At 39.6% G+C, this 27,171-nt stretch overlaps 1 protein-coding gene across 1 annotated transcript; it reads right to left on the bottom strand.

The window, feature by feature from the left end:
- Positions 1–276: 276 nt before the first annotated feature.
- Positions 277–24,126, bottom strand: LOC128379217 (myocardin-related transcription factor A-like). Its single transcript, XM_053338861.1, has 20 exons — positions 24,054–24,126; positions 20,021–20,086; positions 12,793–12,848; positions 12,486–12,561; positions 12,213–12,374; positions 8,517–8,683; positions 8,128–8,244; positions 7,784–7,852; positions 7,480–7,667; positions 7,017–7,203; positions 6,316–6,583; positions 5,884–6,047; positions 4,699–5,262; positions 4,273–4,395; positions 3,873–4,070; positions 3,569–3,685; positions 1,767–1,916; positions 1,504–1,587; positions 1,239–1,293; positions 277–1,118 (listed from the first exon to the last, which is right to left on the bottom strand). Exons 1-20 carry the CDS (start codon positions 24,112–24,114, stop codon positions 544–546), a joined length of 3,447 nt encoding a protein of 1,148 aa, XP_053194836.1. The 5' UTR covers positions 24,115–24,126; the 3' UTR covers positions 277–543.
- Between the last annotated feature and the right edge of the window lie 3,045 nt (positions 24,127–27,171).

Here is a 27,171-nt window from a genome sequence, read left to right as displayed (position 1 = left end):
ATGAATGAAAAGTTCCAAACAAAAAGTGCCATGTGTAGTAACACTTTCAGCACTGTAATATATAATTATAATGACTGTTATAAATTACTGTCACTAAAATTGATGTGAGGAAATCATTTTCTCTCCCTTTAACTTTGGTTATTGATTAGCTATACCTGTTTCCCGTAGTGGTAACCTATTGGTCTTCTTTACTACATAGGGCAGTTAAGAGTAAATTCCCAACCTAATTAGACAAAGGTCAGAAGAATCAATATACTTTTTCAGTTAGGTGGTGTCTGTGACAAACGAAAGATGAGATTAATTAAGATGTAGCACAAATAGAAGCACATATAGATGTAGGACCTGCCTGATGTGTGCACAAAAGTCAATGGTGCAGTTTGTAAATAAAATAAATAAAGGTCAAAGTGCTTGAAGATTCAATATACCAGTGTGTGTGAGACACCAGAGAGAGTGCTCTAATCAAACACTGAAACCTCAGCAATCAATTACACGATGTTGTGCATGTAGTTCCATATTGGACACTTGTTTTCCGACTGCTGTAGGCTATAGGCAGGAGTCCCAGTGCATTTGCAGGTCATAAGTGTCCAAGAAGTCTGTGGAAAAGACACTAGTGGGTGTTGGAGGGCCCAGTGGAGCCAGTGTGGGTGTTTCCTCACCCTTCTCTTCCCCCATGGAGAGGCCCAACCAGTCCATACTGTCCAAAGCTTGCTCCCCCTCTGGTGTCAGGTTGAAGGTATCCATGGGAGATGGTGGATGGTTCAAGATGCTGGGGGTGCATAGCATTTGGCTGTGGAGGTCATCAATCAAAGTCAATAGGCCACCAGGCTCCACACCAAGGAGAGGTGTCCCAGTGGTGCTTTCCAAAAAGTCCTCCAGACGTCCACTTGTACAATTACTGAAGTGTTGCTTCTCTTCTGAGTTGTCGGCTGGAGTCTGAAGCTCAGGAGGTGTAGAAGGAGTGAACTGTGGGTTGTCACAGCCGGCCAGGACGGGGGGAGGAGGAGGAGAAGAGGCAGAAGATGTGGAATTGAAGTGGTCCAGAGAAGAAGAGGCAGAAGACGTGGAATTAAGGTGGTCCAGAGAAGGGTCTGGTTCTAGTTTGAAAGTGGTGGACATTTCTGAAAAGGAAAGACACAGATACTATTAAAAACACAGAATTTTTAATGGTTGCTTAATTGAGTACATCTAAAAAAAACCTGCTAAATCAGAATAAATGTGTTGTTGTTATTTCATCTCACCTCCTGTCCTGTCCTTCAAAATGATGTCAATAAAATCATCTTCATGCTCTTTATCCTGAGAACAGGTGAGAACAATACAGTTCAGCTGAGTCCACAGTTAAATCACAACACACTAATCTAACTTGCTATGGTGTAATACATAAGGTACAGTAGCAACACCTAAGAAACACAGCAAAGGCAATACAAACAATACTTTTAGACTATAATAATTAAATTAATGATGTAAGAAGGGTCTCAGTGATACAGTCAAACATGTCAAACATACTTTGTTATCAGGTGATGAGGCAACTGTCTTAATGGAAGCTGGAGACAGAGGACTGAACAGGACATCCATATTAGGGCACACCTCCTAGAAAAGAGGACAGGAGAAGAGAGGAGGAAATTAGAAGCTTACATTCACTTTTGGTAGCCAGATAAGGGCCAGGTTTAATTTTTGTTCAACCAAAGTTATCCCAAAATCTTGTGCAATGTGACTGGATGATACAAATCACAGTGGAAGATTATCCATGTCATCAGTAGACTACTTACGGTTGGAGAGGAAGGCAATGTGGTGTTTTCCCCTAAGGAAGTGGTCTCTAAGTCCTTGAAGAAAGGCTTCAGACTTGGTGGTGCTGATAAACACTGAGTGACTCCCTGCTGAGGCTGATCTACAGATACCTGCAGTCCCCCGCTGTGTGCCTTCAATTCATTGGACAAAGTGGGAAAAAAAAGTTCAGACGCAACAGTACTAGTAACAAAGCCAATACTTTGAAACAGAAAGAAGCAAGGTTTTCTATATTGGACTTTATCTTTACAGTGCACATTCTTGATTTTAGTAACACCAATGACTCATTCATAGCTGTAAACACATCTGCCAACACAAAAGAGAGATGCTTATACACGCTTTCTGGTCAAGGATGTCTTGCTCTCATCATCTGACCTTGCAAACTTCCACTTAAAAACCTTCTTCAAAAAAATTTACCCTCCTGCTACGCACTATAAAGAGTGTCATTGCAGGGATAAAGAGACACGGGAAGACTGCTGATGACAGCAGAAAGTGAAATCAGCACACAGTGTCCCACTAAATCTTGTCAGTTTTGGAGGCAGGCTTTGCCGCAAAGACCAAGTGATCCAGCACACCTGCACTCAATGAGAGATACCGTATATCTCAATTAGCCGAGATGCGATGGTGTCTTTGTTACTCCTCGGTTAACAACATAAATCATAGTAATGGAGGGTGTCGTTAGAGTAATTAGCAAAGCAATAATAATCAGCATCAGGCTAGTGTCAGACACTCTTATCATAGACTGCTGTCACTATCTCAAACAGCATACATCATTAATTTCTGCTGCTATTGGACTCAGTGGAGCACTTCTCTTTCATTCCTTTATTTCTCTCTCTCTATTTAAAGAACATTAACAGACTGTTCTGTTGTTGCACACGTGACAGAGAAACTCAAGGACTTTGTGGTTTGGTTGAGTATGAAGTGTTACATGTGTAAAAGTGATGGTATGAACAAGTTTCTTCATGTTTAGGTTTAAAGCCAACATCTTATGAAGGCAGGAATGCTCAAAGTGGAAAAATAAGTAAGTACACATGCTTACATGACCCACAGTCATACAGCTTAAAGTGTTAAGTCTGTATATTAGCAAAACCACTTTTATGGCTCAAAATAGCAGGCGGGGAGTTCCGGTCCTCTGAAATGAGGCCAACGCGGAAGTAACTTAGAGCTGCATTCTATCAAAAGGCCACCAGGGGGTGACCGTCTCTATACAAGTCAATGGAGAATTCACCAATTTCTCACTTGATTTCTAACCTCAGTAAACGTTTTCAAAATGTGTTTATGGTCTCAATCGCTAGTTTAAAGCCTTCTTCAATGCAGTCTGGTGTTCATTTGTGAAATTTTGGCCTCCCTGATTTTATATTTGACGATAAAGCAGGGTATGCATTAGGGCGTGGCTACGTTGTGATTGACAGGTTGATTGACCAATGTCCTCGAGATCCAGTCCTCGCAACCAATCGCAACCTCCCCGCTCTGCCGTTGGCTCCACCCATACTTCCGCCCATGACTCCGCCTCATGCCCATATAAGTAGAATCCGTGTTTTTATTTTTCCCAGCATGCACCTGAAATTTTCAAGATGGCGTTGCCTAGATTCGAAACTATTGGCTTCCCAGCAGCAGTCCACAAACCAATGGGTGACGTCACGGATGTTACATCTATTTCTTTTACACAGTCTATGCAAAATACCCATAAATAATTTACAATGCAATGTTTCTGTTAGTTTCCATATTGTGCAGTACCAGTCAAGCCATTTAGAATCTGCGAGATCAACATTCATTTAAACCTCACCTTTGAATTTTGTTGTTTGGAGAATCCAAGCTGCATGTTCTGTTTGGATTGATTATCAGCTGTTAGTGACTGAACAGGGTCTTGGCTTGGGAGCTTGGCTGGAGTAGACTGTAGTCGCTAATGGAAAATGGAAGTAGCTTAGTTAGTAATGTTTAGTATTGAATATAATAATAATATACTACATCAGGTAATAGCTTTTACATGACTTAGTATGAGGTAGGAATGGTCAGGAGCATGTATTATATAGGCTCAAGCAAAAGAAAGGATTTAAAAACTGGCCTCCCCAACAAAGTGAGTCATGTACCTGCAGTGTAATGTGATTGGTTTCTTTGCTCTCGGGTGCGTCAGTTCTTTGGTCATCAGTGATGTGACTGGTAAGTGCGATCAGGAAGTGGTTACCGTTGCCGTCAGTGACCAGAGTTGGGGTAGAGTCACTCTTGAGGAGATCCAGAGTGAAGGAGGGAGTGGAGCCTGACTGCTGGTTGAGGTGTGCTTGAGACAGCTGTACAAATATATATATATATAAAAAAATCACTTTTAGAGAAAGAATATCAATTTTCCAGCACATTGTTATAGCAGCACGACAAAATTGTGCCTGGAAATTCTGTGTTGACTTGCTGCATCTGTTATTAGAACAACATTCAGTAATATCTGTGACAGAATCCCTTGCCCAAAAATAGCATTGCATTGTTGTAAGATCTGACCTGCAGTGACTGCTTTTGTCCCTTTTGTTTCTGTTGTATTAGAAGCTGCTGCTGCTTCAGATGTATCTTTGTCTGGATCTGGATTTGTTGTGGCTGTTTAGTCTGCTGCTGTTGTTTTATTTGCTGGTGTAACAGTGATTTTTGTTGCTTCAGTAGAATCTGTTGCTTCAGTTGCATGGTCTGTTGATGTTGTTTTGACTGCTGGTGTTGTTGTGACTGTTGGCTCTGCTGCTGCTGCTGTTTGAGCTGCTGTTTGTGAGATTTCTTCTTTCTCTGCTGGGAAAGTCTTTGCAGGTTCTGTTGATTGTCCAGCGTCTGATTGTTGTTCTGAATGTTGTGCTGCTGCTGCTGCTGCTGCTGCTGTAGTAAGAGTTTCTGTATGGCCTGTTGCTGGGCCAGCTGCAGAGTGGTTTGCTGAAGACGTACATGTTGTTTTGTTTGTATGCTCGTCTGGCCTGGCTTGATTTGCAGCTGAATCTGCTCCTGAGTTTGGGAGTGCAGTAACCCATGAGCCATGCCTGGTGATCGCATAGTTGTCTCAGATTCAACTTCCTCTGCATCGATGGCTTCCTGTTTAACGGTTACCTTGGTAACATCCATCTCATATGAAAGTGAGGATGATGGGATTGTGAGATCAGGCTTGTCAGGTGGTTCTTGTTTTACTCTTACAAGAACAACAGGCTCTGCAACTTGTCCTCCTCTCTTCCCATGCTCCAGCTGCATCCTGAGTATCTCCACCAGCCTCTGTTTCTGCATTAGCAACTTGGTCAACTCCTCTATCTGCTTATCTTTCTGCTGCAGCATTTTGTCTTTGTCCATAGTCGCCGCTGAAGCTGTGGTTGTGGTGGTGGGAGCAGCTGATGAGACAAGGCAGTGTTTCTGCAGAGAGACTGCCTTTAAAGAGAATTGACAAGGTGTGGCGGTGGAGCATGAAGGCTCTTCTTTAATGGTTGTGGAGAGCTGAGGAGTTGAAGATGGCTGTAGGCCCAGCTGTGAGCAAGACAGGAAGAACAAACATAGGTAAACATAACATATTAAAGGTACAGTAAGTTTTAAAATATACTTGGCTATACATAAGTGTACTATGCTATTATTTTTTTTATCTAAATACACCTTTTGTACTTAATATAAATATACTTTTATACTATACTTGTGTGAGATTAATGTTCAATGTCATATTTTGAATGTCATATTTTTAAAGTGTAAATACTAATAGTTGTCTAAAAGGTATTAGGTAATTTCATTTAAGCATACTATTAGAACTACGTAAAAGTTCACAATTATTACAAAAAGTAAACTTGGATAAACTTAACAGTGTCTTGTAGTGTATTTAAGTATAAAGCTTTATTATTTATATATTGTTAATGCACTGTCAGAGTACAATACTAGTTAAAAATAGCACATTTTGTACATTAATCATAGGCGCATATTGAAGTACTTAATACAATACAATACAAGTACAATATACTTTTTTTTTTTTAAATAAAGGAACAGCAAAAATGTGTGTGTCACATCCTGGTAGTTTGTTAGACAGTCAATAACCATACTCAAATGTTTAAGATGAGGAATATTTGTGATTATTTAAGAAGATCACATATGAAAAATACAGACCATTTCCAAAGGGTTGCTGTTAAAGCAGGTTTCTTCTGGACTCATGGAAACCAGCGAGTGGTCAGAGGGGGTGAGGGGGACGGCTGGGGGAGATACATTCCCAGCACAGTTCATAAGATGCTGAGCAGTGACTGCAGCTGGGGTGGCACTTCTTCCTGCACTAGCTATATGGAGGTTAAGAAAGGTCATGTAACATTACACAAACAGCACACAGATAATACATTATCTATGTTGTTGCCTTTAAAAAAACTTGATTTAACCATAAAAAATGAACTGAGCATGTATGTTTGTCATCAATATATGCACAGTATATGCAATGATGTTTGCAGCTAGACCCCCCTGACCTGATAGATAATTCTGTAATTGCATTAAATTACAAACAAAGATGTCTATAAGTAGGGTTTTATAGTTAAATCATCATTTTTCAATTACCTGAATGACTGATCAGAGAGGATGTCTGATGGCACTGAAACTGAAACTGTTGCTGTTGTTGTGATGAACTGATGGTGGTTGCAACAGTTTTAGGGGATTTTCCTACTCCTTCAGCCCCTGGCACTATGGTACCCCCTAGTGTGGGAGAAGAGGTAGTGTCACTGCCTCCATTCAACTCCTGGTAGGTCTTCAGCCTCTCAATGAGATCGTTTTTGGTGCCAGAGACAGGCAGGCTACGCAGCTTCAACTCGGACTTCAGTTCTGCAACCTGACAGAGGATGGAGTAAAAAAGAAATTGAGATTGAAGGGATGGAGCTAGGAATAGAGATGAGGATACATATTAAAGGAAAATTGAAAAGGATCAAAGTAAAAAAGAAGAGAGAGAACAAAAAGACAGAGCAATCCATCATTGTCCCTCTCTTTGTCAGCTCTGAGTTTGCAGACCAATTTTCAGTGACAAAACTTTGTTAACAGAGGATTTTTTACACACATCAAGTTCTATCCACCAACTATTCCATCTACTCAGTTGCTTGTAGGCAGCACAAAGAGGGCTGCTGGTTTGCGCTGTACTGATTAAATCAGATCTGGGTGAGTAACCATCACCATTGCTGCTCACATCATGAGAATGAGACAAAAGATATGGATCATTAACTAAACATGTTCCTGTTTCTTTTGGATTTGCATGTTGTTCTGCAACCCACCTTCATTTCATCCAGGTTTGGAGGTAGACACACCGGTTTGGTCCCCCGTGAAGAGGTAGAACTCTGATGGCTGAGACTGTCTTGATTAGAGGGGGCTGTTGAAGGGGTAGCAACAGGCCAAGGTGGAGAGGAGGTGGTCATGGCATTGGAGGAGGATGTGGAAGGTGGTTGCTGGTCAGTCTGAGGTCTGTTGTATAGAAAGAGAAACATGAAGGAAATGGACACATGATCACAACAGTCAGATTTACACAGCTAAATGGAACTAAACCTTAACACAAAATAAAATAGCCCAGTTTTAGCACCACCTTGAATTCATGTTCCCTCAAGATGAAGTTAACATTAAACTCCACTAACTCAAAAGAACAGTTAGGAATGACTATTTTTCTGGCTGCCTTATGTTCTGAAAACATACTTCAACAATGCTGTGTTACTATAACCTACAAACAAACATGAAAAGACTCACTTGGGTGGTGCAGGCAGGATGGTGGGGTAGTTGTGCTGCTGTTGCTGCTGTTGACTGAGTATCTGGAGCTGCAGGAAGAGCTGCTGCTGTTGGAGGATCTTGGCATATGATGAGTCCAAATGAGGAGGAGGCTCTTTATCTCCCTTTTGGTCAGGAGGGATGTACTGATGGTATTTTAACTTCTTTATCTAGAAGGCAACACATTATCAAAGGAACAAATCGTTTCATAAATATTGATTATTCTTTGTATTAGATCTAGTATTAAAAATCGTACAGTCTTACATGTCAGAACCAAAAGATCTACCTTAGGCTTGTTGTCCTTTGGTTTCTTGTGTCTTTGGGCAGAGCGGTCACAGTTAAGTTTAGACTGGGACTACAACAAGAGGAGATATGCTGAAAACCTTTACAGAACTGTATTGCTAATTGTGTATCTAATGTCAGAATAACAAGTAACTTTAAAACCTGCATTAATTGTTTTATGGCCAAGCATCCAAAGCAAGCATCCAACAGATACAGAACAACATTAGCTTTAATTTGGAGTCATGTTTCAGGCCACTTATGTATTCTTCTGTTCTCTCTGTCTGCAATGTGGCACTGTATGTATTTTTCAAAGGTCTTTTAAACCTGGTATTGATAAATGTTGCTTACCTTGATTTGGGAGGTAACACCAGTCCTCTGGGCAGATGGTGCTGCCACCCCATTGGTCAGCTTCAGTGAGGGGGAGGATCCAGAGATTGATGGGACAGGGGTAGCTGGAGGAGGGACCTGATGTATGAGAAGAAAACAAACTTTGAGGATTGGTTTTCCCCCGCCTTACAACACAGTACTTACACCTAAACCTTGAAAAAAGAAAAAACTAAAGAAGAGGATGAAAATTCAACAGTTAATAGACCCCAGACATAAGATGACATAGTGAAGCTAAGTGGTTTTTCTGTCAATTTAGTTATTGCAATGGAGCATAGATACATTTACTATGAGCTCCAGTTTTACACACATGTTGGTCACACTGTGTCGTCCTGTCTCCAGAATGATCCTACCTGTGATGGAGATGGGATGCTGCTGCCAGCCAGTGTCTCTGGTGGAGAGGGCATAGGTCCCAGACTCAGAGGAGACTCCTGGTTAACTGGCTGCTCTGGAGAGAGACTGTCATAGCTGTCTTCATCACATGACGAGTTATCTGCTGAAGCCTTTGGAAACTGTGTCTCTAAGAGTGAGAAGGATGAAATGTGTGGAGAGAGAGGAATAAAAACATAAATAAACCTTAAAGCAGTGTTGAGCAAGAACTGTATTTATCCTTATGTGAGGGAGAAAGTGTGAGACATCCCAAAATCAAACATTGTGTGTGTGTGTGTGTGTGTCTGTCTTGCTTTTGTACATCACCACAATAACAGACACACACACAGCAAACTGTTCTCACCTGCACTCACAGGTATTGAGACAGTAGATGCCTCCATACAATCCAGGCTTACTGCACTGTGACAATAAACTAACACTTGTAAGCATACCAAAAGTTGGCCAAAATGAAAGAAATTCTGCAAGTGTGCCTCTACTACATAAAATACTATGAAAAATACGCATAACAGTATCTGCTCTAGTAATGTCAACCAGCGCATTAATGTCTTGACTGCTGTAGAACAACATTGCCCTCTCTGTGTGTGCATCATGTCCATGACAACCAGTTGTAGATGATATCTTCACAGACAAAAAATGCTTCTTTTTTCCGTGATGACTCAAGCCTTATCTGACAGAAAGTTTCCATTCATCTAAGTTTACTTTCAGCACAGCCTCCTTACTCATACTGGTATTTATCTGACAGATGGAATCTCTCTGAGGAATGACGTTATGCCGAGAATTCTGGATCATTTCTGTAATTTATGCTGTGAATGCATTAACTGTTTATGCGATGGCTTATGCCAGCCTTCTGTGCTACAGTACTAATGATGTACTCCTTACAAAGTGCTTTCCAGGCAACAAATTAGCATAGCAGAATAAGTTTTTAGTTTTTTTTAAAAAAGGACTAACTCAGGGAAAGTCAACCAGTCAACCAAAGGACGAATGTTTCCATATCAGTTGACATCCATCAGCTTGAGACATCCTACAGTGCAGCAGTGAGTCCGAGCCGTGCTCCTGCTGCTAATTTCCCCTCAGGCATATCATATAATCATGTCATTAATATGCAGGCTTTTGAGTCTTTACAGGGCTTTATGAAATAAAAGTACCTGCAAGGATAATCTGGACTAGGATAGAGACTTTTCTTTCTCTGGTGTATGTGTGTTATTTAATTAGAGAAGCTGCTATGGGCTGGATAAGATAGCTATGTAGAATACACCGCTGGCCATTAATTTAGCATCAGCAGGCGATGATGAAAAGACAACATGGGGCTGATTTAATACCCTCTGATCCAATAATGTGATGACTTCCCTACTGCTGAGCTTTGCCAGTGTGTATCTTTGCTTGCTATGTTTGTGTCTTTGCATGTCAACTCTGTAACTCTTGTGTTCCCAGTACTCCTACAGTAAGTGGCGGTAATGCAATTGTGTTTATTGTGTCGCGGTGACGGAGACGGATAATCCACTGACACTGTACCTTATTGAATCTCAGCATTCCTTCCACACATCAATCAAGCAACTGCGCCCACTGTCTCTGATCTCATCCTCTAATATCTGACAGTTCTGGCACTTGACTATAGATATACAATAAAAGTATTCTTTATATGAATCCAGTTTTTTGTGACAGTATGGGCTCTTTCTTTGTCTTCAGTTCTTTCTTTCTCTTCAATTAGTATTTAATTCTCCTAATCAAAGCTAATGGGTTTTATTAACAGACACTGTAGCCATTAAAAGCTGACAGAAGAGAAGGATGTCTTCAGTAACTGTCTGTCAAGCAGACATGAGATGGCATGCATGATTTACTATATCCTAGTTTAACCTTTCTAAACCCACGGCAGTGGTCGTTTGAAGCATGAATACTCAGGTGGGGGGGGGGAGTACGTGTGTGACTTGGGACGTGAATGTGCATGTGTGCCTGTATCTCAAGTGTGTCGCTAGGCATCTGTGTGAGTGCCTGCGTGTGTCATGAGCACAGCTGAGGTTTCTGAAAGGGAACAGCAGTATGTTCATGATAGCTAGAAGAGATAGCCAGGAGGGATATCCTGTCAGGAGCCTCAAAGTGTGGGTGTGTTGTGAGATATCACACATATAAAATTATATTATACCCCCTCCCCTCCTCTACAAATATATACAGGGAATATCTTATTTAAAGGTGCATTTATTGATTTTTGGCCACAAGGGGGCAGAAAGCACAAGCTGAAAGATATACAGCCACTATTAAGGTTTATCATTGTAATCATTGCTATAATTGTAAACCTTTTATGTGCCGTGTGACAATGGAAAGGTGGATAGGTGTACCAACAGTAACAAAAAGTAGTAGGGTACATTAAACGGTTGATTTATGTACTGTATACATCCAGGCCCTATGGAGCAACAGTCTTCATTCTGAGGCATGTTTTTTGGCCACCTGATGAAAATGAGCCCAACATTCACTCTTCTGGTCTGTTTTTACCTCATTTGATTCATTGTCAACATCAAAAATGTGGATATAATGGTTCAAGCATTTATTTGATTTGTTTTATGATGTGTGTGTATGTAAGTGATCAGGGACAAAATCCACAGTCCTTCTGTTCTGTGAAAAAAGGTATTCAGATTTTAATCTGAAATGAATATGAAGCTTCAGTTGTCTGAATTAGAAAAATTTAAAAGAATATGTTCCAGAGCTACAGCCTTGTTAGTACAAAGTTCTTTCTTTTTGTCTGCCCACTGCTGCTCAACAGGGAAACTATGTCCAGGGAAACACAAAGAGGGAATTTTATACTAAAAACACTGCACTTGGAAGATATTCACTTTATTTTACTAACTCGGTGTGCATTTAGGGTTTAGTTAAACGTTTGAATACATTTTTGCACAGTAGGAGGGCTGTGGATTTTGGATCACTTGCACGGAAAATGCATCACAATGAATGTTTCATAGCTAGTATGAACAGGAGGAATAATTACTGCAAGCAAAACCTCTTTGAATGTTTATATAGGCAACTGAGCATTGTTTTAAGACAGACTTGAAAAATTGGGATTCTTCTAATATTGTGGCTATGACACGTCAAAAGGCCTCTTACAGGAGATAGATAGGAAAATAATTCAACAAGATTATCAGATTCTCTGTTGAGAGTATATCAAAAAGAGGCAGAGCCTGCAGCCAGCTCCAATTTTTACACCTGTGCTTATACAGCAGCTCAATTGCAGCTTATTCCTACCACAGTGCTGATGTCGGTGTTCAAGGTTAAAGGACCTGTGGTCAGGTTATTTAATCATAATCTTAATCATCATAATTTAACACTTATGTAAAGCTGTTAATTGGCTCCACCAGTGAGGGGTAATTGTGAGAAGACCTCATTGTAGTCCAACTATACTGGCTGAAGATGGCAGAAGTCCAAAAAAAAGAGTTCATTTGGCAAAAGATAATGGTGGTAATGCTGAATTACCTTGGATGGATTCCATTCGTCATTTAGACCCAGTGGGAGAGTAAATGACAAACAGAATCCATAATGTACAAGTTACAGCTACCCACACCTGTATTATTAGGCCTAGACCTTTTGTGAACATTGTTACTCAAGAACTCAGCAATTCAATAGAAGCTTCAAAGCTTTATTTAGAACCATGATCTGAAGCCTGGCTAGCTTACCCATGATGGCCTGTTTGATGCTGGAGTGGACAGGTAGGATGTTTTTGTGGATCAGCTCCATAGGGCCTGGCCGGTGGGAGATCTTATCATTCAAACCGTCGGTTAGACGAGATCTCTTAAGCTGCAGCTGCTTGGCCTGCAATGACGGCTCTGCTGATGTCTCTGGACATTATGGAAAGTGATGTTTGATCAGTGTGCTATAGGGAATCTTTGGAAGTTATTTGTAGGACTGGTGAAGCTGCCGACAGGCAGAAGGCGCTACGAAACACTCACCCTCCAGGATGTGCATCCTGATCAGTTCAGATCTCTCTGGACGACTTCTGATCTTTCGCTTCAGATAGTCCTCAGTCTGGAGAAAAAGAGATAAAAAATGAGACAAATGGTTGTAATTTTTTTCCAGTTCGGCTCATGATGTTTTTTAGTTTTCACCCAGTGTCTTCAGTCATCATACCCTTTTCTCTACCACAGATTTTTATAGTGTTAGCATGAACATTTCATATGTTTGGACCTAGAGACAGAATGAACAGTTTGAACAGGCCAGTTTTGACTCAAGTGATTGATTTGAGGGTGGCATACTCACCCGTGCTCGTTCCAAACATCGTCTCTGCTCGTGGAAGCCAGCTGAACTTTTCAGTGCTTGAAGAATAAAAAATGAGAGCAGAGGGACAGAGAGAGAGAGAGAGAGAGAGAGAGAGAGAGAGAGAGAGAGAGAGGCAGAGAGAGAGAGACAGAGAGAAAGAGAGAGAGAGAGGGTATTAACATGGCTGTCTGTTGATTCATGCTACTGAGAGGAAATCGAGAGCAAAATGGCTTTGAATGGCTCTTTGCCTCTTCAATAGGTTTGAATAGGTTGACTGATGGTGAGGATTATTCCTCCTTATATTGCCAAATCTTTTCCTTTTTTCAGTGTAGTAAATGGTTGCTTGCACTGTACCAGCTATCATGCTTATAAGCCATGACAGAATTAAATGCATAATAGCCCGGGTAGTGGTCCCATAAAGAAGCTCTGTAGAAGGCCAAAAATCACAAGGTCAAGGGAGAAATCTAATGGGATGGACTCTAATGGGAGCCTATCTACAGCAGTGGAATTAATGGAATATCTTCAGCATTCACTGATTACTCAAGAAAGACTTCCAGGAGGCCTATGAATATGCAAAAACCCAGGGATTACTGGTACTGGAAACCTAAAAGCTCAAGGGTTGTCGTGACACCACACTGACATAACTACAGGCGTTAAGATTTCTCTTCTAATACAATATGACTAAAAACAAAAAAGAATGAACATGGACAAGTTAAGAAGGGTGGAAAATTGCTGAGAATGATACATTTTCTTTTGAGTAACATAGATGAAATTTCAGTGTTTTAAGCCACATAAGTACAGGTAATAAATTAAAAAGACTATTCAATATCAATTATCTCAATTACACAGTATATAATACAATACTTTGATACAGTAACTGTCCACTGGATAGCTGTACATTGTATTTTTAATGTAAAGCAGATGTTTATTTGATGACTATTCACAAGCTCCCATTAACAAGGCAAAACAAAAAGTAGGCAAAGCATTTTTTACAAGTGGATTAAAGAGAGAATTGGTTATGCAAGTGGCGGCCAACACTTTCTGGGCCCTACTTGCGCCGAGCCCACAGTGGATGGTGGGCAGGATGCATGTGTCTCATTTTCTCACACTGCACCTACGTTGTCTAAATAGCAAAATGCACTTGCACCAGTCTGTGCACTTATCGGCATATCGGTCTCAAAATGAGGTGTGGTCAGGTGTGTTGTTGCTGGCGCGTTGCTAGTTTGAGGCAGCGGGAAGCGAATGACCAACAAAAACTAGGTCTGAAGTCACTGGCACATAGGTGCATTATTAAGATTTTAACAGGCGAGTGCACAATGCGTGAACAAAATAGAAATAAAAGTATTACACTGACATATTAAAAAATACATGTCATAATGTTCAGTCTTCCATTAGCTACTGTGAATGTTTGTTTGTTGTGGTGGTGGTGGGGGGGGGGTGTCATCAACTTGGAGAGTGCTGCTGCGGACAGTCTTCACAACTGTATGAGGGGTTAACATGATTAAAACTGTTTTTGAACAATATTTAACGCATATTGTTGAGATGACATTGATCAGGTTTACATACTTTCAAGATTTAAAACTGCTGAGTTTACCTGACTGAACAAAACCTTTTTAAAGAGAACCAAAACTGGAATTAATGATGAATAAATGAATCCAAAGTGCCACAGCGTCTGTTTGGTGCAGCTGCATGCACGGTGAAGTAACGAGAGGAGACGCAAAAATATGCAGTACAAAGCGAGTTGTTGGTGTTTTTTGTGGAAAATGGGTCTCAGAACTACGTCTGCATCTGGAGGAAAGATGCTCTGCTGCCACTTAGTGACTTTATCAACATGAAAAGCATCTGAACATCTGTGGTTAAAAAAATCTGTATTAATCTCTTAATGAATGTGGTCGATCCATAAAGTGTCTGTTATCCTGCTGTTTATACTGCTGGATGACACCAGACTGCTACAGTATAATCACACACACCTTCAGTCAGTTATAACTTCATATTCTTCCTTTTTATTAAATATCGAGTTAGCAGCTCATCAACTATACTTTATTTTCAGCAAAAGTAACTCATGTTTTATTCTTGAAATGCATTTCTTGACAAGTGCACCATTATACTAACAATAAGACAACATGGATGCGCTATAGATCGTTAAAATAGGGCCCTTTGTCCCTTAACATAAAATGAAAGTAGACAAATAAAGTTGGTATGCAAATCACTTTGTGGTCTTTTTTTTTTGTTTGTTTGTTTTTAGTGCATCTACACATCTAAAATGTTCAAAAAGTTCATGAAGACTGTTATACCATGCCATAAAAGTATTTTTGTTACAAGTATCCTTGTGTGTTGCAATGTACAGTATATTATAAAGTTATAACATGTAGTTTTTACCCTTTTGCATTATTATATTGTTGAATATTTATGCATGCAGTATCTTCTAATGGTCAGTGTGAACAGGAGGAATGATTACAGCAAGAAAAAACATTTGGGAACATTGTTTTAAGACAGACTTGAACATGTGTGAACCTGTCCAGTGATTCTGAATGCTTTTGGCTCTCTGTTGGCACATTGGAACTGAGAAGATACCGCGTTTCCACGATGGATCTTCAAATTAAGATTGAGTGTCAGCACTTTAATTACATACTCACAGTTTCATTTCAAATCCAATGTGCTGGAGCTAACACCAGACAAAATGTGTCACTGTCCTAATACTTTCTGACTGCACTGTACATACACACACACACACACACACCAGTGGTGTGACTGGATTAGCAACCCTTGGGCGACACTGCTGGTACCTGCTCAAGCCTCAGTTCACGTCGCTGAGCACTGTCACACTGCTGGTACACACTCACTCTTACACACCCTCAGGACATCAACCCTCTTAGACCTCTCACCCATCCACTGGGGGGTTATGTGGCTTCCTTGAGGGCGTATGAACCTGCCTGTCAGTCAGCCACATGGGAAATGAGCGGTGGGATGGAGGAAAGGATGGATGGATGAGCACAGAGTTTTGAGAAAGGGGACAGTGAAAGGGATAGACATAGATAGGAAAAAGATGAAGAATCAGAAAACGGATGGAGGGAGGATGGGGTAAAAGAGATAAATGGGGAGAGGCAGCTGAAAAAAAATGGAACAACAGACCGAAGGGCAAATGAAGAGGGGAAATCGAGAGTTGTGGGGTGAGGTCAGAGAGAAAAGACCCCATTATGTGCATGAGTGGCTGCATCATGGCTTCTTGCCACCCTGCAAAAGCTAACCAACATTCCCAGTTTTTAAACTGTGAGAGCACAGAGCAGCATCACTTCTTCTGGCAGTGGCTGTCTTTTTATGTTCAGTGTAATGCTGACTTTGTTTTTCTTTGTGTGTTAACAGATTGGCTTGTGCTCAAGAGACTCTGTATTCTGCTTTACTATTCCACAGGTCAGCTGTTTAAACTGGCTGATATGTTTCACGATGGAACAACAAAATTCAAGACAATTAGAGGGAACATTCAAAATTGTAATTTACTGATGAATTAGCTGATGTTTTCTCCTTTTTGTGTTTTTGCTGCTGTCTCTCTATCTGTTGTTTTGGATACAGTTTTTTTCTGCACCCAAATTCACTTTTTTGTCTTCTTCTTTTTTTCTTTTTTTTGTCTGGACAAACCCAGGTCAGTCCTGAGCTGTGGATGTAGTCGTTGCTGTCTGCTGCAGCACACAACGCTAAACTGCCACAAACCCAGTTAGCACCAGGTGCAGTTAGCATTAGCAGCCTGAATGTGGCCTATCTCATATTACACATTAACATTTTGGCTTTCATATTTTAAGCAGTCACAGGTACTTAAGTCACTAATAATAACATTAATTATTGCCAACAACTGTGCTAACCGTGTAATTAAACTTAGCAAGCTAGCTAGCGTTTCTATTTTCACGCTTTCCATTACGTTCATATGTTTTTACGATAAACCCTTTTCTTTTTCTCTGAATTTAGGGCCAATTAATACAGAAAACTATACACATAAGCATGCACAAAATATTAAAAACTTGTCAAAGAATAGTTTCATGTGAACTAAATCATTTCTGGCCACAATTTGTCAACCTCAAGAAAGAGCTTCATTAGTCACAAAATGACAAAAATATCCCTGCTATCGCCAAAAGACATACCAAGAGTTTGCTGTTGTCAGTACAGACCACTGATGTAGCCTTTTCAAAAGTGACAAGTCTATTAGAGTTGCTTTAGTACAGTGTAGCTCTACCTCCACCAGCTAAGAAACACATATAATAATACAGTATTTACGCACAACTCATACTGTACATGGTTGAATAGCATCAGTAAAGCTAACAGCTGCTAACGATCAAATGTTGCAGAAATGTTTGTCTTCATTTGAAAATAGCAGAAACTTTTAAATTATCACTGTATAAACTTGCCAACATTAAATAAATGTGTGACTAAATGGCTTTACATGTCTTAGTTTTAACTGTGTCTGCAAGGGGGGCAGGGGCAACGACAAAATTGCAAAAATATGCTTAGCGCAAATGAATCAGCTGAGTTTCACTGCATGTAACTACCAGCTTTGTGTCTTTCTGATCTTTATTTGGAGAAGGCTTCACTACTGCATTAAGGTTTAGCTTGGCAAAAAGCACATTTACTGAACTGAGAAACGCTTAATTTACTCCTTTATCTCTTGAATGTGAATGTGTGTGTTTTTTTTGTTGTTTAAAAAAAAAGAAGTGTTCAGTTTGTATCTAGAGCATGCAGCACTTTAGAAAGAGTATAAATAGCATGATATGTAAAGTATCACACTGTGGGCTTATTATAGGGTTAGGGTTATGAACACACCCTATCACACGCCATGGACTACAGACACTTAATGTGCAGCCACAGACACACACAAACTTTTATGAAAGAGACAAAGATGATGTGATACTTTGATGACTTTGAAAAGGAGATGAAAATGGACGATGAAGTAGAGGTGGAATAAAGGCAAAATGTCAAGCAGAGGTTTCTGTTAAGAGAACACACTGCCAAAAAGAGCAACTAGGAGAAAAATGAATGAGTAATGGGAATGAAAAGACAATCTAATGTAGAGAAAGAGGGTAAGATGTATGTGGACTGTCAATGAGAGCAGTAATGGGGATATAGAGGAATGAGGAAGCATGTGGCTGAAAGTGAGGGAAAAGAGGAAGAAATTTGATGCCGATAAGTCACTCAAGAAACATGACTGTATGACAATGGTCATGTGAACAATGTGAGAAGCTGAAACATTACTTTTAACCACCTACAACCTACTACGTGTTCAAACAAACAGTCGATTACATCATGTCAACAATCATCACACCACAGGTTTTAACAGTTCCCTTTTAAACCACTTAACTCTTACAATGCAATATATTATATGAATCCCTATTCATCATATTAATCATATTTGCCTCTGTTATTCACATCTCACCTGTTCCTTAGAAACACAGTGTATTTCCTTTAATTCAGGGCTTGCTCTCTGCCTAGGCTTTAAGGGACTTTCTATAATCCCTCTAAACACTGCAGGAGATATGACACTGGAATGAAACAAGCGCCTAATAAAGCAACAAGCCTTTGGTCAAAAGGCATTGAGAGGCATGGGCTAATTGGATGAAACCAAGCAAAAACGACACATTTGATCTTCGAACCTAGCCGGTTTCTACAAAGCAGCGGAGGGGAAGAAACGCATGTCAAGACAGACGAGAGCTGTGATAACGCTAACTGCTCTGGTCACACTCAGCCTGATTGCAGCTAGACCATGGTGTCTCACTCCCACCCACTCACACACACACAGAGACACAGAGATATATGCTCACTCTGCAGATAATACAAAACTGAGTGGCAGAGTTTGTCCTCTAATTGTTAACAAAAGCACATTTTAATTCAAGTCTTTCCATTTTAAACCAGCTCTCCAGCTCATTATTTATGCTCTCTGTCTGTCTACAAAGATAAGAATTGGTTGTTGAATTAAAATTGTTATTTATAGTAAAGAGGAAATAATGCGAGTGTGTATTTGTGATGCAGAACACAATATATCCCTGCAACAGCTGGATGAATGCAAAAAAATAGTCAGTGTAAATAGTTTTTAGGCAGCTTATTCAAGGATTTAGAACTTGCTGACCCAGAGTAAATACTAGCAGATATGACGCACAGCACAACACTCTTCCTGTGTGACAAATGTGTGAAAGAATTCAAATTTTTATCAGATGAATCGTTAAAGGTATATAGCTTTCAGTATTCTTGAAAATCGGTTGAACTAGTGTACTTACATGAGCTGCCCCAAGCTTAAAAAGACACTCTATTAAAAAAGAAATCTATGTTTGTATGAACAAGCATCACCACATGCTGCTATTAATACACGTGTAGCATCAAGCTGATGTCTAATAATGAAAGTGACAGTTTAAACAGTGTACTTGAAAACGTAGAAAAGTGTTTTTTATTGAATGGATCAAATATAAGCTAAAAAAATAAAGCCTCTACACTTTTTTTGTGGAGGGAAAAAAAAAATCTCAATCAGATAAAGAGCAGTTAACGGATGTACACGTTGGCAGTTGAGATATGACCTTGATTCACGTAACTTTGAAGACTGAAACTGCTGTCTGTCAGGAGATGATGCCACCGTCTTAACCTCAATCCAAATCACTTCACAAACTGTCTGACTGTCTATGCAGCAAGTCATAATGAGGCTAAAAGGACCTGAGAGTTTCTCACAGGGGCCAGCTGAATGAAAAACCTCAGTGTGAAGCAAATAACAGGCTGAACTTTGATGCCAGTTTATTTAAGTTCACCAAGCTAAAAAAAAATACATAGATTTTTATCTCCATGAAGATTATAATGTTCAGTTTTGCTGAAACAGATGTGAAGCACTTTCTGGTTCCAGCTTCTCAAATGTGAAGATTTGATGGTTTTATTTGTCATACATGATAACTGATAACTAAATATCTTAAAGTTTGTGGACTCTTTGTTCAAATGAGTAGAGTAAACCACTTTAACCATAATTACATATGACTTACTTTACATTACAGTATATTAGATCTGTTTGTACCTGATAATCACATAATTGTCTTCAAATGAATAAAGCAAATGAGTCATGAATGAATGGACAGGCCTTGCTCTAACTTATAAATATCACCAGCCATGTGAAACATAAACCAACATAAGGCTAACATTGTGTAACAATTTAAGTGTCTGTGTACAGGAACCAAGATTTTTCTCAAAAAATGTAGAGTGTAGTACTTACGAGGCATTATCCCCTGGTTGACCAACTCTTCTCTGCTCCTCCTCTGTTGTAGCTTGAGCTGGAGAACTGAAGACCAAGACCAGATACAGACAAAAACAAGAATGAATGGAGGGCATCAACAAAACCGGCAATACATCATCGCAGCCACAGAAAGACAAGTAAGTTGTGACATTACTCATAAAATGACATGCAAGTTTAAATAAATAAAAATAAAGTCAATACAGCTGCAATAGATGCAATTAGTCATGGTATGTTTCTCTAAAAATGAGGTTTCCATCTACCCTGTTTAGCTGCTGATCATCAAACTGTTGGTCCTCCTTTGAGAAAATGTACAACGTTTATCTCACACAGTACAAAAAGGAAAGGAAACTCTCATGCAGACACAGACACATCAACAACTTCCTGCTTCAACTGTTTGATTAACAAGCAGCACACACACTTTACCGCTACAGTCATCTCATTACCACAGAGACATAGAACGTGTGTGAGAGATAAAGAGAGGTAGAGAGGTAAAGGAAAGAGAACTGCATGCATGTTGTGTAACTTTGTCATGATGTATTTTTCTCTGCATTAAATGTATCATTCCAACTTTCTATTGTGGAGAATGGAGGCTCACATACAAATTAACTATCCTAATCTAGTCCTATCATAAAACGAGAATACCCAGCTTCACATTATCTCAGGAGAAAATATGTCTGCATTGAAAAGTCGGGGGACTTATATTCCAAGTAATTGTAAGAATTGGCAGGAAATGATCATCAGCTCTACTGCATCTGGGTGATAATAATCAATATTAAAGTGCAACAAAACTGAAAACATATTTGGTAGAGGCTTCTTTTTCACACAGACTGCCCAGCCACAGACACTGTTTTAGCTCACACCTTCCAACTACAGCGTGGTGGCCAAGGTGTTGCATAGCAGGTTATAGTATGTTATAGTTGACAATTTCAATTAAAGCTGCAAGAAGCGATGAACAGGCCCTCGCCACCCCATGCATGTCGGTTTACAGATACAATAAGGCTTCGCGCTGGTCAGTGCTCGGGCCCTAATAATAAGCTCATACTTAGAATAAAGCACACTGACCTTGACGACAGTGTAAATGATATGCTGCATGCACACAGTTATTGGTTTTGAGTGGATTTACCTGATCATATTCAAGTACAGAACAACTATAGAAATATTTCTAACTGGTTGTCTGGTGAGCAAGAGTGTTGAAATAACTTTAAAGCGATTATACCACGACTGAACAAAATCTGGATTTGCCTCTTTATTTAACCCAGATCCTGGATGAATCTAAAACTTCCTTTCTTGAACCTCTCATCTACTTTTTCCAACTTCTCTCTGGTCCATTTCCCCAGTGACTTTACCCCTGATCTACCAAACTATGACTGTCTTTCTTTTCTATTTTCTGTCTCTTTTTGCATCAACTAAAAAAAAGCAAGCTCTGTCATTCGTTGCTCCCTTTGTCGTGCCCTTGAATTGGCACTCTGAAAACACTGGCAGGAAATGAGAGGGCTGATCTTTCTCATGCATCTGCCCCTGTTGTTACACTTTTTTTGCTTATCTCAAGTCTACATACGCACTAAATTCTACATACTTGTTTTTTTGTAATTACTGTTTTTTCCACTAGAGTACATTTTCTGTCACCCAAGTTATCAATAATGAGAGCAGGCTCTATGCAGACAGTCTTTATGTGTGTCCTACAGTAGTCTGAGATAAAAAAAAACAACATTCATATTCCTTTGATTTCTGTGACGAGGACGCGACTGACGCAGGATGGTGCAGTTTCTCCCCTTGGCAGCAGGAAAGATTTAACTGGCTCCTGCAGGCAAACATGGGCAGACTAACAAAACAAACACTAACTCAGATACTCATTACAAGCATGCATAATATTTGCACACAAACATACACATAAGTGCATATTAAACATGTGCAAATACACGCACGCAGTTTAAAACCCTAACCCTTACAGCTGCATAGTGTGAATACACATACACAATCATGATACATGCCCACGCATACTCTGCATTCACAGTCACACACACACACACACACACACACACACATACACACAAAACACTTCTTTTCGAGGCAGATGATTTGTGCCAAGAGTTGACAGGCAAGTGATGCAATGTGCTGATACAGAATCTATTCTGGGAAAGTGTGCTCATTGCTCAAATGCCACTACATAACAGCAAGTGTACCATCACTTAAATAACAGTTTAATGCAGACGAAGAGCAATTCAATCATCACACACACTACACATGACTACATTAAAGAGGGTTCTTAATGTAGCTTATACACGAGGGAGTACAAGTCGTAACTATAAAACTACTATGAAGGCAGCTCACATTAGGCTGATAGGAGGTTTTGTCATTTCAAAAACAATAACACAGGATCGCAGTCTAAAAATTATACACACTGTAATGCACTGATACTGAGACTGACATCACAACATACTGAGTCAAATAGCTGAATCAGGTGTTTGTGATGATGATGGGCTAATCTGGTATTGTGTACTTTTTTTTGTTTGTTTATAATTTCTTGTTACATTTTGTTTTAGGAAAGCAATGTTTAAGCTTGATTTTTGTCTTACACATAACATAATGATCCCAGTCTCTTCCACACAGTGTTTTTCTTTAGACTCGTTTGTCTTTTATGTAGCACATGTTGTTAATCAAAGACAAATCTTTCTTACAAGAGACAATAAAAGTAATCCTGACACAAGTTAAAAACTAACAAACATGGATATGAATGATGGACATGTACAGAGCAGTAGTCAGTAGAGGATTGACAAACTAGGATTGGCTAACTGCTATGCAAACATCTGCTGCACCACAGTTTGCATTGATGGTTAATTAGTTTAACTTTGAGATGACAGGAAATGAGGGGAAAGAGACGGGGAGCAAAATAAAAGAAACATTCCTGCCAAAGACAAAGCAGGGATGTTTTTTGATCTAATCCACTTTATTTCTCTGTGATCACATTATTTAAATATTTCTTATATTTTATACAAATAAAATGTACCATCATTATTCCTTTTCTGCTTGTTTCTGCATTGCTAGTTTTGGCCAGTAGAATAACACAATAGTGTACTCTAACTTGTGGTCCTCCCCTCTCCCCTCTCCCCTCTCCCCCCTTCAGTTTTCTATTTGTGTCCATGTTGTAACTGCTAGGAGTGCAATGTGTCTGGAGAGCCAGCTTTAAAAGCTACATTACAGTAAATTACCAACACACACACACACACACACACACACACACACACACACACACACACACACACACACACACACACACACACACAGATGTAGTAAAGACAGTGGAACTTCACTCGGGGGGAAAAGAAAAGGGTAATTAATGCTCACCTCTTAAAATTCAGTCCCCATGTTATCTCATGTTACACAATAATGTCTCTTTAAAAATATGATATGAAATAAAGCTGTAGTCACATAGAAATGAAAATCTATTACAAAAAACGAATCTAAACAAAGCCACAGGCTATAAAAAAAATTAAGGTGTAATTTACATTTAAAAAAATCTTTATATTCTTAATATAATAATATATAATATATATATAATAATATATAATCTTAATATTATTTTTAGAAGTTGGTTCAATCAATGTCAATGTAATTTTTGACTTCTCTGGAAGTCTCTTTAAGTTCGCAGAGCTTGCCCTTTCCTAAATCAGTCCAATCTGCTCTCTGTCCAGCTACTTTGGTCCAAGGCCCATGTCGTTGCAGTCGACAGGTTGTTGGGTTCATGTGCTCAAGCCATTAGTGTGCTATGCCCAGGCTGGCTGAGACCCAACTGTAACCCAGCCACTAGTACAATATTTGATCCACTTTACACCTCCGCCCAGAAAATACACCTTAACCACACTCAGAGGGAGGCCACACACCTAAATGAATTACTGCAGGTTGTAATATACTGGTTCTGGGAAACATTAAACCAACAAGTCACAACCATTTTAAAAGTATTATATAATATAACTGGACTGTTGGAAGCACTGACACACAACAGGTATCCCACCTTGTCTGAGACTCTGACAGGCCTGGCGCTCTAATTCAAATCGGATGGCTCTCTCATCCATGTTGCTGCTGATTGGCTGAGGCCTGAAAGTGACAGGATCAATGCGGACAAAAGGCAGGTGTTCCAGCATGGTGAGTGCGATCCAGCTAAGAAATTATTTTGAATGGGACATCCACAAAGAGTAACAATGAGAGAATTGAAGTAGGCGATTGGCTACAGCTTAGTCCAGGTGTTGGTTTTACGCAGCAGTTGCAAGTCTGTACATCCATGAAACAGAGCAATTGAATCCTTTGTGATAAAAGTAAGTTGCTGGACACAGTTGTGAGTGAAATAAAGGAAAATGATTCTTCAAAGCAAAGAAAAATATGAGAGGAAGTGCTCTGCAAATTTTCTGAAATCGAAGATCTTCTTTTAAAAAAGTCCTTGATTAGATTCAATAAAAAACTCTTCAGTCTGCTCTATAATGTATCATAGAAATCAAATTAAAAGGCAACATCTAAATGCAAAAGCTATCAGAACTACTTCACAGCTTTAGAAGAGCTTCTGCTGTATTTGCTGCAGCTACAGGACTGACTAAGACGCGTGCGTGGTCGTGTGTGTGTGTCAAGTGTCGGTGAATCCGTGATCAGGCAGTCTGTCACAGCTGTTGCTGTACTCAGTCATTCAGCAGTTGACAGACACAAACAGGCACACACGAGCGCACAGGCAGAGCCCCTTACCTCCTCACCAAATTCCTCTCACTTAGCACTTGTGATCTGAGCTCAGTGTGGTGTCAGTGATATGCACCTGTGTGAGCACCTCTCTGCCGTCAAACCCCCAAACTTAAAATCATTACACAGACATACACTAAAAACACCTGCTGCTGCTCTGTATGCCTGCCATCTTTACTTCAGCCCATCTGTCTGACATTTATGTTTTTAATTTTCTTACTAACCATGTTTAAACAAGGCTATTAACACTCACAAGCATAACTTGTTTAGTACAGTTTAGATGTAACACTCCAAACATTGTGAGATCAACTGAAACACAGATCTTGACCTCTTGAGCCTTTGTCAAGTAAACAACAGGAAACTATTCCAAAAGCACTTTTTTTTTTGGATGTACAGGAATGTTGACATTTGATAGGCCGCAGCTACTCATGCATGACAAGCTTAGCATAAGAGTGTGCTGAGGGCAAGCTGCTCTTACTCATGAGTCATGTGCTCTTCAGAGAGTAAATGATGACAAGGACCATAGATAAGTCAATCGTGCTCAACTAAACCTTTTAAAATCCGACGACAAGAGAACAATCAGTAACAGATATTATAATCAATGCAGTCAGGCTGATGTTTCCAAATTGTCACACAAATGAAAGTACAGTGAAGCGGATGGAATTTGAACAGGTTTACATTAAAAGTTATACTCCTAATAGTATCAACCAAAGCTACAGTAAATTGGAGTTAGTGTTTTAAGCATAAGCTCTTGATCTTATGCTTAAGGCTTATAGCTCATACTATACAGTTGAATCCCAACTGTATCTGATGTTTAATGAGGATTTGAGAAAAGACACTTACCCACTAATATGATATAGTATCAACTGCTAAGGTGACAAGTATATATGTGATACCATATTTTAGGATGTATACTCTGTAATATTTCCATTTGAAACTACAATATGTGATGATTTTTAGTTGTTGTTTTTTATTTAACAGTATAATGAAGAAAAGTTGATTCTTTCAGAGATAATCAGTTGAGATCATTTGGTTGTGTTCGCCATTTTATTAGTCCGTTAGTTGTCTGTCTATTATGTAACAAACATTGGAAAGATTGCAGCTCACTTCTCCACTGGTTATAAGAAGTATAACTGCTTAGTCCAACTACCAGTTGATCTATTGTCTTTCTACAGTACATGTCAAAAGTGTAGGCTGTCTCTCTGCTTGCCTTTTAAACTGTCTTTTCTTCTTCACTGCTTTTGTATCTCACTGCCTTTAAGTCAGTATAAAGCACCTGTTCGCTTCCATTGACAGTTTCATTCATCTCTGTTATTAAAGCCCTGTCCCAGGTGACATCAGATAATATGATGTGACATTAAAAGATGAGAGAGGGCCCTTTCAAGGTGAAAAAACAAAGCGCCCTTTCCTCATCTGTCACTTAGCATTATAATGAACCAATGGTGCTTGTCATGTTCACATTACGATGATGAAAAAAATATGTAGCGACGGCAGTGATTCAAAAACAAAGATAAAGTAAGCGCCCAGTTTATACATTTGTGACTCTATTACAGACAGCAAGCATAAAGGACTGTTTTGCTGAGCTGTGTATCTACAGTATATGTGTACATGTTAAATATGCAGGATGATGTGTCTGTGTGTGCCGTTTTGTAACTGAGGGTGTTAATTTGCAAGATGTGGTGTCCCCAGGCAATGAACTCCTCAGTCTGACAAGAGAGGGGAAAACCAATCAGGACTCTGATCCGCCATTACTTCAGATAAGGCCCCAACCAAAACGCTAGCAGGGATAATCCTGCTTTGCTGCGTGTGTGTGTAGGTGTGTGCGGTTGTTTAGTCTCAATATGTGTGACAATGTGTTTAACTCGTATGCATACTGGTGTGCCTGTTTTAATTTGTCTAAAAGCAAGAGTAAAACTGCATCTAAAAATGCTTCATCGTTGTTTTAATCGAAGTCCATTGAAGTCTCTAAAGTGTGTCTACTGAATAACAGCGTGTCCTCCTATCACTCATAAATACTGAGAGAAAAGCCAACAAATTGCTAAGGGCTCCAAGTGGGCCGTAAATCTGTTTTCCTCCCACACAGAGAGCTTGAGGTTTGTCTATCAGGAGATGCAGATGTTAAACAGTGTTTATTAATAAACGGAAAGAGATCTCAGAGTAGTGGTTTGGAGAGGTGAAGTGTTAAAAGCGATGTATTCGTTTGAGGAGCTGGACTTTCATGTTGCCATCTGTTTTCTTGCAGGAGTGCTTGTGGAGGTAAAAGTGGGATTTTGTATCTGTACAAGTACTTGAACTGAGGGATATCTGTCCAAGCTGAGCAGGCACAATTTCTTGGATGGGATGTGGCTAAAAGTTATTATGAAAGTTAAGATGCAGCCTTGTGGAATCTGTGAAGTTGTGTTCTCCAG

This window comes from Scomber japonicus, chromosome 18, assembly GCF_027409825.1.
Source record: "Scomber japonicus isolate fScoJap1 chromosome 18, fScoJap1.pri, whole genome shotgun sequence".
Lineage (NCBI taxonomy): Eukaryota > Metazoa > Chordata > Actinopteri > Scombriformes > Scombridae > Scomber > Scomber japonicus.
Note: the sequence above shows the minus strand (reverse complement) of the source record. Positions and strands in the feature narration are given on the sequence as shown.